This window comes from Athene noctua, chromosome 1, assembly GCF_965140245.1.
Source record: "Athene noctua chromosome 1, bAthNoc1.hap1.1, whole genome shotgun sequence".
Classification (NCBI taxonomy): domain Eukaryota; kingdom Metazoa; phylum Chordata; class Aves; order Strigiformes; family Strigidae; genus Athene; species Athene noctua.
Window position 1 is genome coordinate 221,193,989 of NC_134037.1, and position 17,138 is coordinate 221,211,126.

The 17,138-nt window shown below is 36.8% G+C and overlaps 1 protein-coding gene across 4 annotated transcripts in view; it reads left to right on the forward strand.

Annotated features, from left to right (window-relative positions):
* DACH1 (dachshund family transcription factor 1) overlaps positions 1–17,138 on the forward strand; it is a 368,620-nt gene that overhangs the window by 238,898 nt on the left and 112,584 nt on the right. For 3 of the 4 annotated variants that reach the window (XM_074912150.1, XM_074912169.1, XM_074912158.1), the window contains exon 4: positions 8,955–9,127. In XM_074912150.1, coding sequence (XP_074768251.1) covers positions 8,955–9,127 — 173 coding nt within the window. Of the gene's footprint in view, positions 1–8,256; positions 8,413–8,954; positions 9,128–17,138 lie in introns of all 4 variants that reach the window. The other variant, XM_074912141.1, reaches the window with a different exon arrangement.

Sequence of the window (17,138 nt, forward strand, 5' to 3'; positions counted from 1 at the left end):
TGTGATGGGGAAAAAAAGAAAATAAAAATCCTTATCTAGAGCAGAATGCAAAATGTTCCAGAGAAGTCTTGGGTAACCTACTGTTTTCCTGTGTCATAGTACTTGCTCTCCTGATCTCAGAAGAGGTAGTAATACATTTTTTTCTTTTAAATTATCAATAATATGAGACACATACTGTTTACATATGGCAAAGGTCATCTTCTTTTAATGATGAACCAGTAATATAGAGGTCTCACAAAAGTGCCTTTATGTAGATGTCTGTCTTTTATACAGTCTCACAACACTCATATATTGCAGGTAAATACTACTGTTGATTTTAGGAGTCTGAATTATACACAAATGGAATCACAGATTTATGGCAATTCAAATTCTAAAGCAGCAGAATTTCATTTGGACAGTTTTATGAAGAGGTTTCCTCACTGTCAGGATGCTAAGATTACCAATTTTATAGCACACTGATTATGCATATTTTCCAGTGGACATAAATAGCCTAGATAGTGAATAGTCCACTTCAGAAAAATGAGCCAACACAGCTGATACGGATGCTTTGTTTGGTAATTGTTGCTGAGATACAAACCGTTTCAGCAAACACAGAAGATAACAGCAAGATTAGGGGACTGAAAGAAGATCAGCAGTACACAAAAAGAAAAATAGTGGTTTGAATTGTTCAGGCTTGAAGTGTTCTTTGGGATGCCATAAAATATACAAATTTTCCACATGAAAGGAAGGGGAAGACCTGAGGGCCTGCTAGATAGCCTAATTTTAATTTCTAGAATCCATCTATAATCAAGAAAGGTTTTTCTTAGTTCCCTAGAAATAGATATGTGCTACTGTCTTAGGTACCTTCATGTATCCTGCCTGATCTACATCTCCGGATAGCCGTGGAGTTTCCTGCAAGTTCTGTTTTGTACTCACCAACCCTGTAAGACATGTCTCAAATTATTTTGGCCATCTCAGGGGGTGTGTGTTTAGGCCGTTGAGTCTGGGAGAAGGGTCACTGTAGTCCCTGGAACCAGGAGGTTCAGATTCAGCTGATCAAAGATAGGTCTATCTCCCACAGAGTGAGCTCAACAGTTCTCCAGAGTCTGTTGTCAAGATCCCTGTTGACAGAAACTAAGCTGCTCAGCTCACATTGTAGGAACCTAAATTTAGGCAAACTGAGTCCTAATGGGGACAGAATAAGAAAGGAAGAGGAGTAAGCAAATGTGATTATAAAAATTAATCTGGTATGTTTAGATCAGAGTTTGTTTGCAAGGCTGACATTGTACAGTCTAGTTTTCTGCTTCATTTTCTTTTTCTTGGCTGCATTACGTTCCAGTCCAGAGTTGTTTTCATTTATTATTACTATCCTTAGCTACCTAATTGTGCTACTAATGAATACAAATAATCCAGGCATCAGGCTTTTACAGACCCACTTCAGTGTACAAATAATGGTTTGTTGTGTAACCGCTGATTATGGGAGAAGGTAACTCACATTATGGAAAATATGTGCTGAAATGTTGGAGATGGGAAATACACTGAATCCTGTAGTCTACCTTTTAAATTATGAAAATGTATTGTCATTTTTGTTCCATCAGGTTGTCCATGATGAGTATATGTGAGACAATTTGAGCCCAGTTTTTAAGCACATGTACTTACATTTGGAACTTCTATTTCAATTTTTCGAGTGCTCGTATTAGCACTATCACATATGAAATATGTAGTTGGCTACCGAATTGCCTATTCAAGTGCACATATATGGGGTTTGAGCACTCAACATTAAGCATTTGCATTTCAAAATTGGATCCCTTGTGCTTGAAAGCTTTGAAAATGCTACTCTGGTCAGCCTAGTGCAGCATCAATTGAAATGCAGTTTGAATGCAATGTAGAGCTTCCAATTGCTGCTTCAGAAAGTGTTATGCTGAATCTGGAACACTTTGCATAATTTAATTAATTATGCCACTAAAAACTGATTTTCTCTCAATTTAAAGCAAACAGCTTTTATGAGGGTGAACTGCAGCACCCAGGGATATCAGGTGTCCAAGCTTTTAATCCTATTACAAAGACTTGACAACCACTGATGGAAACTGGAAAAACATAAGCCTCCAGCAGGGCAACAAGTGAAGAGGAAGAAGGCAACAGATTTTTAATACTCTTTGAAACCACTGTACGCATTAAATCAAAATCAAATGTAAAAAGTGACAGAAGTGGTAGCTTGCACTTTGTTGTGCAGCCGGTGAATAGTGTCTAAGGAATAACATTTTGCTTTGACATTAATGAAAATAACTGTTTCCTCGAAGAGTAAAATTGTTCCGCTTAACTAACATAAGAAAAATATAGCAAATGGCCAAGACTATTTGTATCTGTGTCTGCCCACTTAAAGTGTTCAGGAGTGCAACAGCCTGTAGTTTGAAAGTGGTTTCTAATGTTATGGATTGGATTCTGTCTATGAATCATTTTCCTTGTAAACAAATCTTGACAGATGATGCCAGACTACAAGTATTAAAGAATCTGTCACTGACTAAATACTAGCCTCGATACTTCGCTTTCTGGAGCTTGTCTTCTCTCTTCCAATATATTATTGGGTTCAGTATCACTCTAAAACAATAGACACTGTAATTTTGAGGCAGAAAGGGGTACTGATTTAGAAAAGCTCTAATTTCTGAGCCACATAAGCAGTGCCATAATTGGCAATCTGTGACTGACCGTGCAAAATTCTGTGACGAGGTTAGGAAGGGTCACAGCAGAATTGACTCTATCTCCATACTGAACATCAGTGTGTAACATAAAATTAACTGTACTGTAGATGATCTTGCTAATAAATAGGAAAAATATCTTATTACTGGGAATTCACCAGCCCTAGAAAATGCAAATATCTTCCTTGCTATAATATTAACAAATATTCCTATAATTACTAATATATATCTATGTATTATATGTATTCCCATATATATATATATATATATGAGAAAGGGTACACCTGTCTCAAACAGGGAAAAGGATCTTTGCACAGGCCTTAGCAGTGCTCATTAAAAGAGCTTTCAACTAGATTTGAAGGGGGAAAGGGATAAAACCAGGCTTGCTAAAGATAAGCCTGGGGGCTGCATGCCAATGTTTGAGGGACGAAGTGCTAAGGATGTCCTTCGATCTGCCATCTCAGTGGAGGCAGGGGATGGAGATCCATGCAGCAGCAAAGACACGAGGGTTATTGATGTGTTAGAAACCACAGAAGCACCTGAGAGTGGTCACATAGGAACTAGGGCTTCTCCCCCCAAAAAGATGGCGGGATCAGTAACTCAACTGAAGTGCATCTACACTAATGCACTCAGCATGGACAACAGACAGGAGCAACTGGAAACCATTGTGCATCAAGAAAACTATGATATAGTTACTATCATGGAAACACGATGGGATGATTCTCACAACTGGAATGCTGCAGTGGACGGCTATAAGCTCTTCATAAGGGATAGGCCAGGAAGGAGAGGTGGTGGGGTAGCCCTGTATGTTAGGGAGTGTTTTGATTGTCTAGAGCTTAATGATGGTGATGATCGGGTGAGTGTTTATGGGTAAGAATCAGGGGAAAGACCAACAAGGCAGATATCTTGGTGGGAGTCTGTTATAGAGCACCTAACAAGGATGAAGAGGCAGACAAAATATTCCATAAACAGCTGTGAGAAGTCTCACAGTCACTAGCCCTTTTTCTCATGGGGGACTTCAACTTACCAGATATCTGCTGGAAATACATTACAGCAGAGAGGCAACAATCTAACAGGTTCCTGGACGATGTGGAAGATAAGTTCCTGACACAGCTGGTGAGGGAGCCAACTAGGGAAGGAGTCCTGCTGGGCCTGTTCTTTGTGAGCAGAAAAGGACTTGTGGTTAATGTGATGGTTGGAGGACGTCTTGGGCACGGCGATCACAAAATGATAGAGTTTTTGATTCTTGGAAAAGTAAGGAGGGGAGTCAGCAGAACTGCCACCTTGGACTTCCACAGGGCAGACTTTGGGTCTGTTAGGCGCCTGGTTGACAGGGTCCCTTGGGAGTCAGTCCTGAAGGGCAAAGGAGTCCAGGAAGGCTGGACATTCTTCGAGGAGGAAATCTTAAAGGTGCAGGAGCAGGCCATCCCCATGTGTCGAAAGATGAGCCAGTGGGGAAGAAGACCAGCCTGGCTGAACAGAGCACTTTGCCTGGAACTCAGGAAAAAAAGGAGAGTTTATGCAACCTGGAAGAAGGGGCAGGCAACTCAGGAGGACTACAAGGATGTCGTGAGGTTATGCAGGGAGAAAATTAGAAGAGCCAAAGCCTAACGAGAGCATAATCTGGCTACATAAAGTATATTTCTATAAATACATTGGCAAGAAAAGGAGAGCTAAAGAGAATCTCCTTCCTTAATTGGATGCGTGAGAAAACTTAATGACAAAAACTGAGGAAAATGCTGACATACTTAATGACTTCTTTGCCTCAGCCTTTAATAGTAAGACCAGTACTTCTCTGGGTAGTGGGTACTGACGACCAGTACTTCCCCTGAGCTGGAAGACAGGGATGGGAAGCATAATGAAGCCCCTATAATCAAAGGGGAAATGGTTAGTGACCTGCTACACCACTTAGACACACACAAGTCTATGGGGATAGATGGGATCCACCCAAGATTATTGAGGGAGGTGGCAGAATTGCTCAACAAGCCACTTTCCATCATTTATCAGCAGTCCTGGCTAACTGGGGAGGTCCCAGCTGACTGAAGGTTTGGAAGTTAATGAAGATGAGGCCCATCTACAAGTAGGGCTGGAAGGAGGATGCAGGGAACTACAGGCCTGTCAGTCTGACCTTGCTGCCAGGGAAGATTATGGAGCAGATCATCTTGAGCGCCACCACGTGGCATGTACAGGACAACCAGGTGTTCAGTCCCAGTCAGCATGGGTTTATGAAAGGCAGGTCCTGCTTAACTAACTTGATCTTCTATGACAAGGTGACCCCCTTAGTGGATGTTGTCTACCTAGACTTTAGTAAAGCCTTTGACACCATTTCCCATAGCATTATCCTAGAGAAACTGGCTGCTCATGGCTTGGACACATGTACTCTGGGTAAAAAATTGTCTGGATGGCTGGGCCTAAGGAGTTACGGTGTATGGAGCTAACTCCAGTTGGTGGCTGGTCACAAGTGCTGGTCCCCAGAGCTGAGAACTGGGGACAGTTTTATTTAATATCTTTATCAGTGATTTGTATGAGGGGATCGAGTGCACCCTCAGTAAGTTTGTGACACCACCAAGTTAGGTGGGAGTGTTGATCTGCTCAAGGATAAGAAGGCTCTACAGAGGGATCTGAACAGGCTGGAGTGATGTGCTGAGGCCAATTGTATGCGGTTCAACAAGACTAAGTACCAGGTCCTGCACTTGGGTCACAACAACCCCATGAAACACTACAGCCTTGGGGAAGAGTAGTTGGAAAGCTACCTGGCAGTAAAGGACCTGGGAGTGTTAGTCAACAGCCGGCTGAATATGAGCCAGCAGTGTGTCCAGGTGGCCAAGAAGGCCAATGGCATCCTGGCTTGTGTCAGAAATAGTGTGGCCATCAGGACTATGGAAGTGATTGTCCCTCTCTACTCAGGTTGCACCTCAATTACTGTGTTCAGTTTTGGGCCCCTCACTACAAGAAACACATTGAGATGCTGAAGCACGTCCAAAGAAGGGCAACGAAGCTGGTGAACGGTCTAGAGAACAAGTCTTATGGGGAGCAGATGAGGGAATTGGGACTGTTTAGCCAGTAGTAAAGGAGGCTGAGGGGAAATATTACTGCTCTCTACAGCTACCTGAAAGGAGGTTGTAGCAAGGTGGGTGTCAGTCTCCTCTCCCAAGTAACAAGTGATAGGACAAGAGGAAATGGTCTCAAGTTGCACCAGGGGAGGTTCAGATTGGATATTAGGAAAAATTTTTTCACCGAAAGTGTTGTCAAACATTGAAACAGGCTGCCCAGGGAAGCAGTCAAGTCAGCATTTGTGAAGGTATTTAAAAGAGGTGTAGATGTACCACTTAGGGACATCGTTTAGTGGTGGACTTGGCAGTGTTAGGTTAATGTTTGGACTCAAATGGTCTTGAAGGTATTTTCCAACATAAACAATTCTATGATTTTATGATTCTATGATTCCAGTGGTTGTTTTTCAATGAAGCCCGAAGTATCATAAAAACAGCTTTACCTTGTTATGGATGCATGCCCTAAGATTGAATGAATAACCATTTGGAACTACCTGTCTTTTCTCTACTGTATCTGCATCAACACCTACATTTTGCTAAAATTAAATGAGATTAACTCACTTTTTTGTGTTTAACTCTGATTTTCAGAGTCATATTTTTTAATAGAAGAATATTCAGAATAAGTGAAATTTATGTCACAGTGGCAAAAAGAAGAAAATAAGAGAAAAGAAAATTAAGTTGAAAAAATATTTTTTCCAGATAACATTTAGCTCAGTCAGTTGCACATGTGTTTGAAAGTACATCATGTTTATTGAGAGTCTCTGAGTTTTTAAAATACAAGAAAACATATTCACTTATCAGAGGGGATGAGATTCAAATCATGTATTAACCCGCTCAACTCTGTACTCTGCATAAAGGATGTTACAATTTCTTGTAAAAAAGTATCTCATATAATTGATTAGTTTCATTTTTTCCTAAAATTGCTTTGTTTGATTGTGGAAGAGTTTGGACTGAATTTTCATTACCTACTTCTGTAAAATTTACACTGGGATTGAGACAGTAGTGAGCTAATGAGTTAGAATTTATATGGAGCCTTAACTGTCTTCATGAAGTAACTAGGGAAAAAAATCATGGCAATAATGGAGTATTTTTCATTATAAACTATGTTGTACAGCTTTTACAATCAGTTTTTTAATAGATCTAGAGAAATTAAATTGGAATTCTACCAACTTTTTGTACTTTTTTCATCCCATGGAAACGATGTTAAAAAATGTCAAGACTAACGTGCTAATCCTGTTTCTGCTGAAATAAGGAGGAGGTGATACCAGGCCTGTTGTTTTTCTGGCCCTGTTGTTCATTAAGTTGTAAAACATACGCAGGAAAACATTCAGAAATATGCACTTTGCTGTAATCCCTAATGCTAAATAGAAATTGAGTATAGGTTAAATAGGTCTGGACTGATGTTGTCCTGAAGTCCTTATCAAGAGCAATTCCCATGAAAATAGTGCAAACTTTCAAAGTCAGGAGGGTGAAATTGTGCTCTGTATGAAAAAGGAATCACTCATATATTGCTGATGGGTATATTAATACTGCTGAGAATGCATGCATATATACATATTTATTAATATATTCAAACATTGTTTATTGATTGTATATGGTAAATAAACTCATACAATGACTGTCTAGATTATTTCATATGCGTGAACATACATATACCCAATCTCAACATTATACATAAATATGCATCATGAATAATGTAAGTAGTCAGATTGAAAGATTTTAGACTTTTCATTATATCTAAATGTAGAAATTAACAGTGTTATATGAATTTTCAGTATTGTCCTTTAATGGTATTCTTCTGTTTAATTCTGTGGGTATTTTTTTTATGAGGAGGTCTGCAATAGTGAAGAAGGGTATTTCTCAAATATATGAATTATTGCTTGTCTCAACACTTATTCGTCCACATTCTTCCTTGCTGTTAGTTCATTCCACTACCAGAAGACTGCTGGAATCGATTAATAATCCCTTACATTTTAATTAATAATATGAAATAAAAATTGAATATACAAAATAGAACTGTCAGCCAAGTACATATGCATGTGTGTTGGTGCCCTCAATAAATTAAATTTTTAGTTACTTTCTATAATGTTTATTTATACACAAATACAAGAAGACATATGACGTTTAAATTTTAATTGGCATAACAGGCAATATTATTTTTTTAGACCTTCTGCAGGCAAAAATATTCTCTCACTTATAAAACAAATGCCATATATAGTTACACTTGCCAAAAGTGGCAAAAGTGAATGTAAAATACAACACAAACTGCATTTGAATGAGCACAATTATAATACTTCTAGGTTTGTGTTCTAATCCTTAATTTTAAAAAGTTATCCTTACATATCTTTTTCAGAGGGTAGAAAAAAAAAAAAACAAAAGTCCTTCCCCCGACCCACATACTAAAAAAATATATAAATTGCCACTTGCAAAAAAGGTTAGATTGCTGGCCTTGCTTGCAAATTCAGACATTGAAAATTTCAAATCCAATTAATATATATTCATTCCAAATAATATATATTCATTCCCCACAGGCAGCAGTGATGGTTCTTGGGATAAAGAAAAACTTCAGTCTCCCCCCACCCAAGGATCACAGGCCTCTGTTAACCACCCCAACTTGCCTGGACAGCATAATGTTCCAGTTAGCCATCCTCTCAACCCTCTTCAACAGAACCACCTTCTGCCAAATGGTACGGGTTGATATCTTTCAGCACTAACATCAGCAGTTTTCCAACTCCTGTCTTTATTTTGTGTTTACATAAATAGGCTATGAAAAATCAAAGATATGGGGAATATTGAAATACTTCCTTTAAAGTATTAAGCAGGGGAAGCGAAGACAGTAAAGAACAAATACATATGCAATAAAATTGATACTTAAAATAACTGCTAACCTGTGCATCAGTGGCATAATAATGCATTGAAAGGCACCTTACAGCAGATATTAAAAAAGATAATAACCAGCAATTGCTTAGCAATGATATTATACATTACACTGATATGAACAAACTAAGAGGTCTAATAGCCTCTCCTTGTGGCTAGAAACCCTCCATGGTTGCTAGTGATTTACCCATGCATATCCCAGAACAGAACTGACATATAGCTGCTTTGTCCTGCAATGTGAACCACCTTGTCACCCATCACTTGAAAACCGTCCATCAGGAGGAAAAAGAAGACAATATTTTAAAAAGATGCATAAACCTATTTCTTTTTTTTTTCTTTTTTCCTCCACCAGGATTGGAACTTCCTTTTATGATGATGCCCCACCCATTAATTCCTGTGAGCCTACCTCCAGCCTCTGTCACGATGGCAATGAGCCAGATGAATCACCTTAGTACCATTGCTAACATGGCGGCAGCAGCACAAGTGCAGAGTCCTCCATCCAGAGTTGAGACATCTGTTATTAAGGTAACTATGTAAAAAAAAACCCAAAGCAAAACACCAATTTCTGGCACACTCACAACTATGATAAATATTGTAAAGGTGGGTAGGTGTCAAATGTTATAAGGTAAGTCCTAAAGTCAATATATACAAGAAGCCCAACTGTTGTATCTCTGGGAACACAGTAGGCTGCTAGTGGCCAGTGTTATCTTCTCAGTTCCCCTCACCCCTGCTCTAAATCAGTATTAAAACAGTGCTCAAATTGAAGCATTCACCCTTCTGATTTCTCATATTTCAAAGTCTGTAATTTAATGGCAATGTTCTTCAAAATACGAAGGAAGAGATTACTCCTTTCTTAAATTAAAGAGACTGTTCTTCCAATTTTAAATCTAAGAATTTCAACTGAAATGCTGCAAACTATCTGAAGAAGGCTGAAATGCTTGATACTTTACCTCTTCAGAACCTAAATTACCAAATCCCAGAGCAGAATGGAATGAAGTTGCACAGAACAGACCCAGTAATCTGCAGGCCATAACTGTTGTATTGTAGAGATACCTCCAAGATACCTAATATCTGAAACTGTCTACCCATTTTAGGTTTTGTTTGCTGCCTGTAACTAAATTAATCTGGTTATAGAGGTATTTAACAAAGGCATGGAGTCTTCTAACTGAAGATTATCTCTTTTCATTTAAAAGAGTTTGCTCCCTTACTACTAGATATTTATAATTTCATTTGACATTTTTTCAGATGTCTGTTTTACCTGTTATCCTTCTTTAGTTCTAATAAATGAGATACAGAAAGTACACAAACTTTTGTGCTTTTATATAGCATTTGTATGTTAGAAATAGACATGCAAAGGAAAGGATATCTGATAAGTTAGGGCTACGTTGGATGTCTGTCCATTAGTGCAATTCCTTTGACAAAAAATGGGTAAACTTAAACTTTCTTGGACCTTCAAATCAAGAGTTACAGAAGTGTTGAAGTTCATGATGACTTAAACAGAGTGGTCTGATTTTATTAAGACATTCAACAAGTGCTCCTGTCCTCTTTAGCGTAACAAGCCCAGAATGATAAAGAGCCATTCAGTTAAAAGTCAACAAATCTACGTTGCTATTGACCTAGAAAAATGCAGTCTGGTGACCTAATTTAGGTACCTGCACTTTAAAACATAGAATCTCCTTTGGAGACCTTCAGTGGCATCCCTTTCTCACCTTTGATAACATGGGGAGTTATGACACTGGTTTCAGAATTGTTTCTTTCAGGTGCTCTGTCAGCAAGGCTAGATGACATCCTAATGTCCATCTTGCACATATCTTGGGAATACAAACACTGCTGCTAACTAACTGTTTGATTACATGATGATTTCTGCATCTTTGTTCTTTGTTTGATTTTCATGATTAATATTTTGTAAGTTACCTGATAGTAAAGTTCTCTGGAACATACATGGTGGTCTATTTTATTCTAAATATCTTAATTGATACAGTGACCGCTGGTATTACAGAGGTATCTATAAAATGAAGATTGGGATGGAGCATATGCTAAATGACACCTGAAAATATGAACTGCTGTGGCAACAATACTTAATTTTCACCATTTTTCCTACTATTTTCCCCTTTCATTTTCTGTGAGCTGTTTGATTTCATGTGTAAGAGTACAAAATTTGACCTTCACAAGCACTGGTAACCTTCTGTTTCTAAACTTTGACAAGCTGACTGCTATCTTATAAAGTTGATTTACAGGCTAGTTCTAGCTATTAAAGTTGCCTAAGTTACTGTGGCCTACATTTAAATATGTCTCTGCGAGCATACCCCAGTGTGACCCCTGATGTTTTTCTCCAGTTGCCAAAATCAGGTACATTTGAAGTACAGTGTAGCTCCTAGGCTATGTAAAAAAGGTGTCTTTTTGTGGAAAGCAGGTCATGGTATGTTCACAGATCTCACCCCATTATGGGAACATTGCTGGACCCAGGAAGCACTTAATTGAGAAGTACATTTGGACTCTTCTGATCTAAACCTGTCTAGTAGGTTTAAAATTATTGGACTCTGAAAGGCAGACTGTCATCATATACCTATGTCTATTATATTAACCATAGGCAGTCCCATACGAGAAAATTTTCCTTATCCCAGAGTTCCTTAATTTCTTAAGTTCACTCTTGTATCTCATCTAGTTGGAAAGATAGTTTTGTTATAATATAGGTGAAGATTTTGAAAGTACCTAGCATTTTTGATTCTCTGTTTGAAACATTTTAACAGCACCTTGTAACTGGAAATTATTTTTTTTTTCAAAATCTTGCTTATTTAAGCATTTGTTTGTATTAATAATCTACACTATTTATCTCCGTCGTGTCTGAAAATTCAACTATTCCATATTCATGCTAATAAAATCTTAATCATAGCTGCCAACTTCTGCGCAGCTCCTGGCATAATATCTTGTGCAAGTTATTTAACAAACCAGGTTTCATGTTCCCATCTGGTTTGCACATAAACATAAATTAAAAAGATGTGGATTTACAATGAAGTGTTTTCAAATGGCTGAATTAGCCTAAATTCTATTTAGAAAAGTGTGCTCACTCAAGGGTGAAATATACATTTTTTAAAGTTTGCACAGTCAAGTTTGGGACATTTAGGTAAAACCTGATGGAGACACTACCCAAGTTCTGCTGTGACTTCTTCAGTCAAGGCCTGTGACATATTGTCCACAATACATTTGTATTACAATGTACTACAGGTAAATACATAAACACAAGGGTTAATCTGCCATCCAGAACTCACTTCGAAATGTAAGATCTTGCTGCACATAGTTATTTCAATAATACTGTAAGGGCTAAGGAACTTACAGTACCTTCTTACTCTTTCCTTCAGCACCTTTGTGGTACAATGATTGTCTAGATTTAATGTTCTCTGTTTTTGCCTGTGGTAGATGAATATGGTCATATGGATAGAGATAGCATGGCCAAGTAATTATGTTCCTATTTTGTAGTATCAAACAGGATTGAAACATAAACCCTAGCAACATGAAAGCATGAGGTCATTGTTAGGGGGGTTTTCTTCCAATGAACATGGGCATGTCACTGGCAATTTACCTGTTCCTCACTAGGCGTAGTCAGAGGCTGTGATTTTTAATGTTCATTGTATTACATTCATTGAGTAGCTGAGTAGCAAACTCTCTAATCAGCATAATTTTTGGACATTGCACTGGCAATGTAAAGTTTATGAATAATAACACACTGCAATCAAAATAAATGTCTTAGAGAATAAATGTAACTGAGAAGGCCAAACCTCCTTTTTCTTTATTTTTATAGGAATGGATAAACAGTGCAGTTGCTTTCTTTCACAAAACTGTTTATTATTAGAATCATAATTTTTTTTTTTTTTTTTTTTTTACTGCTACATTTTTAGCGTTTTTGGTTTTGTTTTCATTATCTTCTGGCTCATTTTTTTAACCCTAATTTTACTTAAACGTTTTCCTCATTGATAATGTTTCCACAAGTTGGTTTGAAAAGTTTGTGAATCACTCATTTTGGAGTTCATAGTTATAACCTGAAATGACAGTGTAGATTTGAAATTAGAGTACAAGATGTTTACAAGTTTAAGGTCTGCTTGAAAGTTAGAAGAGCTATGAGAAATTTCTACTCTGAAAAGTAAATCAATAGTAATCTTATCTAAATTAAGTAACAAAGACAAAGTTAAGTCTTAGAAAATCTGAGTCTTCAGATTATAAACAATCTGGTTCATTGGATAGGAGAATTGCCTTTGTGAACAATGCCACGGTAGATGACTTGCTGACCTTTCCTTCCAGTTCGCCAAGTTCACAGTTAGTGCTGTTATCTTTAAACTCACAAAGCTTCAAATGCCTTTCTATTACTGGGCAATATTTCATTTCTTCATGATAAGAAGTTGGAGTAAAGCTGAGATCATGTACTAACCAAACATTTTATCCTGCTATGTTCAGGAGATGAGACAAAGACAAAATTACAAGGGAAGCCTTACAAAACAACACCTTAGATTTGGCAGTGAACTCTGAGCTCTAAAATCTTCAGAATTATATTTCAGAAGAGTGTTGTGCCCTTTGGAACATGAGACGAACATTAGATGTCTTTTTGTAATGGAATGTTTAGATATATGAGTTGGATGAATAAGAGGAGAGCAACAACAAGCAGGGACAGCAGATTGTGACAGCAATGAATTGCAGTCAGTGTGACAGCTGTGACCTGGGGATGCTTTAGACATGAGGTGGCTTTCATCACCTGCCCATGTTTTCAAAGGCTCAGCTTGTTAGCAGTTTTACTACAGCAATTTTTTTTTTTTTTTTTCCCACTCAGGAGAAAGATATATGAAAATACAAAGGACTATGTCATATTAATAGCAATTTGAAATAATTCTTCATTGTAAAAGTTAGAACAGAGCAGTATGCCGAAAACAAAAATTGCACTTCATCCATTTAATGTTACTAATACTTACAGAAAGAATTAAGAATAAACCAGGAGAAACAAATACTTCCAGCTGAAAAAGTGACCAGTGACACAATAGTTTTCTACTGCATATTAAATACACGAGACTAAATTTTGCTAAGTCTCTACATATATCACAGCACTGGTTGTGTTATATTTGTTTATAACTTTTTAGATATATTTTTTTTTCCTGTTATCCAGTAACAGAGATTTACTTAATTTAACTTAAATTATTTAATCAAGGTAGATGCTGACAGCTTATTTTTTTAAAAACCTGTTTATCAGCTTATTCTGACCTGAATTTTTAACACTAATTCAGTTTTTATTTTTTCATTGGCAATATGTGTATGTTCCTATTGATGTAATTTAATGTTCCGATATTTTTTTGCCTGTAATTGTTGCCAAAAATCCCAAATAATAGCCAAAGAGAAGAAATATCACAGTGCTGTAGAGGAATGATGGAACAGAGTACATTTAAATTTCTCATGTCGGAGTGGTGGTGAGCAAGTTCAGAGAGTGGACCTGAAAGGAAATGGACTGTAAGAGGAAAATGAACAAATTCACTTCATGGAGGGGTGGGCAACAAACAGTAGAAGCTTCATCTTATGTCTTCTGTAACTGCTGTGAGAGCAGTCTTGAGTTTAGTGCAGACTCTTAACACCAAAAGATACTGGCCATCATAAGAAGTTTCAGTGTAGAAGAGTTTACCAATAACATTTTCCAGTTGCAGAAATTATGTAGGATTTTAAATAAAGTATTTCTCAAAATTGGCTGGCACACCATCCTGTAGGGACTGGGGCCATAAGAAGCACCTTCAAAGTACAGTTAGACATTCTGGATAGAAACCTCTTCCACAGTGCTGCTACTACCAACAAAGTAGAATTTTCCTGTAGTATAAACTTGAGAGAACTTCCAGAAGTGTCAATGTATCAGATGTTACTGTAAAATATGTAGATATGTCTTCATGCACTGACTAAAATTACATCAAAAGCATTAAAGGACCATTACTGAATTTCAAAATACATTACACTAACATTAGGAAATACCAGAATGCCTCTACAACCTTAATGTGACAGTATTCCATCCATATAGTACAGTGACATTTTAATTTCATCGTCACATATTATATTTTTCTGCAGAACCCTTACCTCATTCAGTGAATGGTTAGTTATTCTGTATTTGGATTTTTTTAAATCACTGTCTGGCCCAATCTTATTTAACGTGTTATCTGAATCCTGTGTTGAATGCAAAAGTTTTCTATGGACACTTCTGTGCCTTACAGAAAAAGTATTATGCAAGCAGTAGTAGATACATATTTGCACCATTCCCATGAAGCTGGGTATGCTAACCCCATTTTATAGAAAGAGAATGAGAACAAAATCAATTATATCCCAAATTGCTGAAATGCCCTTTTTGGATTCCTAACCTGAAAAATGCCTGATTTTTCAGATAACCTTTTATTTCTACAGACAATTATGCATTCAAAATAGAAATTTTAACATTACTTTAAAGTGATTTTCTTGAATACACAGAAAAATATACTATAGGCAAAATATGAAGAGTGGAGCTGCTTTCATTTCCTCATTATGTGATACATGAAATAAAATCAAGTTTTCTTCTTTATATAAGGAGAAATTTGATTCAGTATAAAACATTTTAATACTAAAAGTAATTACAATAAATATTCTAGAATAAAAATAGGACTATCAGCTCCTAAAACATCTACTTTTACATATCGGGAAAGGAAACATGAAAATTATGATATACCTATAAAATTTGAATTAATATTTCATTTTCTTTTTGTCATAACTGCAGAAAATGTGATATCTTAAATCTTTTCATATGATCTTGCACATAACAGAGAAAAACTCCAGGTTAGAATAACTTTTTAAACTTTTCTTTTTTTGCATTTATGTTAATATAAATATGTATATGCACACTTACTTCTGTTTCTTCCTTTAGAATGAGAAGATCTTAGGTCCAAGTGTAGCTGAACTTCTTTATTATGACTTAATAATCTTTATATTGGAGAACACTGTGTCCCACCTCCTTAATTAGTTCTAACTATATGATTAACATTCTTTATTTTAACTTTTAATACAGTTTTTTAAATAATGAGCTTTGGTGGTGGTAGCTGCATATCTGGTAGGTCATAACTCAGAATAATGTCATTTTTTAAAATATTATGGGATCCTATTATTTGTTTTAACATGCGTGTTTCTGAGGTGCAGTTTGAAGCTAAAAGCAGCCATATGCTTGTATGAATTAATTTGTGTCATGTAAAATAGATACCTACAAGAAACTCATGGTGCAGAGAGGGTAGTACAAATTTTTCTGTTTGGCATATTCACATGTGTAACAGGGAACTATGTATGTGGTGTAAGATTTATTTGATGCAGAATGTCCATGAGGCCAGGTACAAGGGATGGGATTCATTTTGCTGTCTTCTAGGGCATAATTCATTGGACCTATTTTAAATAGCTACTTTAGAGTGAGGTGAGTTGTACCTTGGAAGCATAAATGTATGGGTAAAAAATGAGCCTGGGGTGACTAGGTCACATGTAGATATTTGTAGTATAGACAACGACATTTAGTCAGATGAGTTCTTGCTGTTTGGCTGAATGTACAGTTTGTATTGACTTTGAGGGGTGAATTCCTAGTGGTGCTTCTTAAGCTTGAATGGTTACTTTTCAAGTAAGAAGTAAGCAGGAAAAATCTGTCCAACTTGCCAATAAGAAATTAATAATTCAATTTAAAGAGTTTTTTGCGTGTCTGCGTATTTCACAGGCATTTTTGTATACCTTAGAAGGATATTTTGTTAGACCAAATACTTATTTGGAAGGCAAAATGTAATTTATAAATTCAGTTAAAAGGATACGCACAAAAAAAGAAGCAAGTCCAGAATAGGTGCCAGGACATTCTCATGAGAATACACAAAATCCAGAGGTCTGTACTATGAGGCTCCATGGCACTTCCAGGAATGATCCTGATTCATCATGATTCCAAACTGTCAACACCTTGTATGCTATTCTAGTTTTGCCAGTACAGCCAGGGTCTGTCTTGGTATTGATAGGCATCTACTTTTGTTTATTTGTTTGTTTGCTTGCTTGTTTTTAATCTCTGTAATGGCCCAATCCTATGAAACTCACTTCCCAGCTAATTCACTGTACTCTATGTACTGCCCATGATTTCAAAGGATTTGGTTCTCTGTTGTGTAGAGTACTGTTAAAAGATTACTTGGGAGTCTCCTGGTTGGATTTGCTGTCAGTTAACTGCTGCTGATATTCCTAATAATCCTATAATAAACAGGGCAATAAGAATCAAGCAAATCCATAGACTTTTTGTTATCATTATTCTTGTGATGGGAACAGCAAGGTAGAATCGATGACAAATTGCAGAGGTAAAACGGAAATTAAATTAACTTGGTCCAAAAGATAAATAAGTTCAAGATACTCGCAAAGAGAAGAAAAAAATCTTTGTAAGAAATAGACCCACTATTTACAATAATAGTGCAATTAATGACCACACAAAACATTTGAACTCCTGAATTTTGATTAGGATTAGAATTGTGTCTATAAGGAAAAGGTG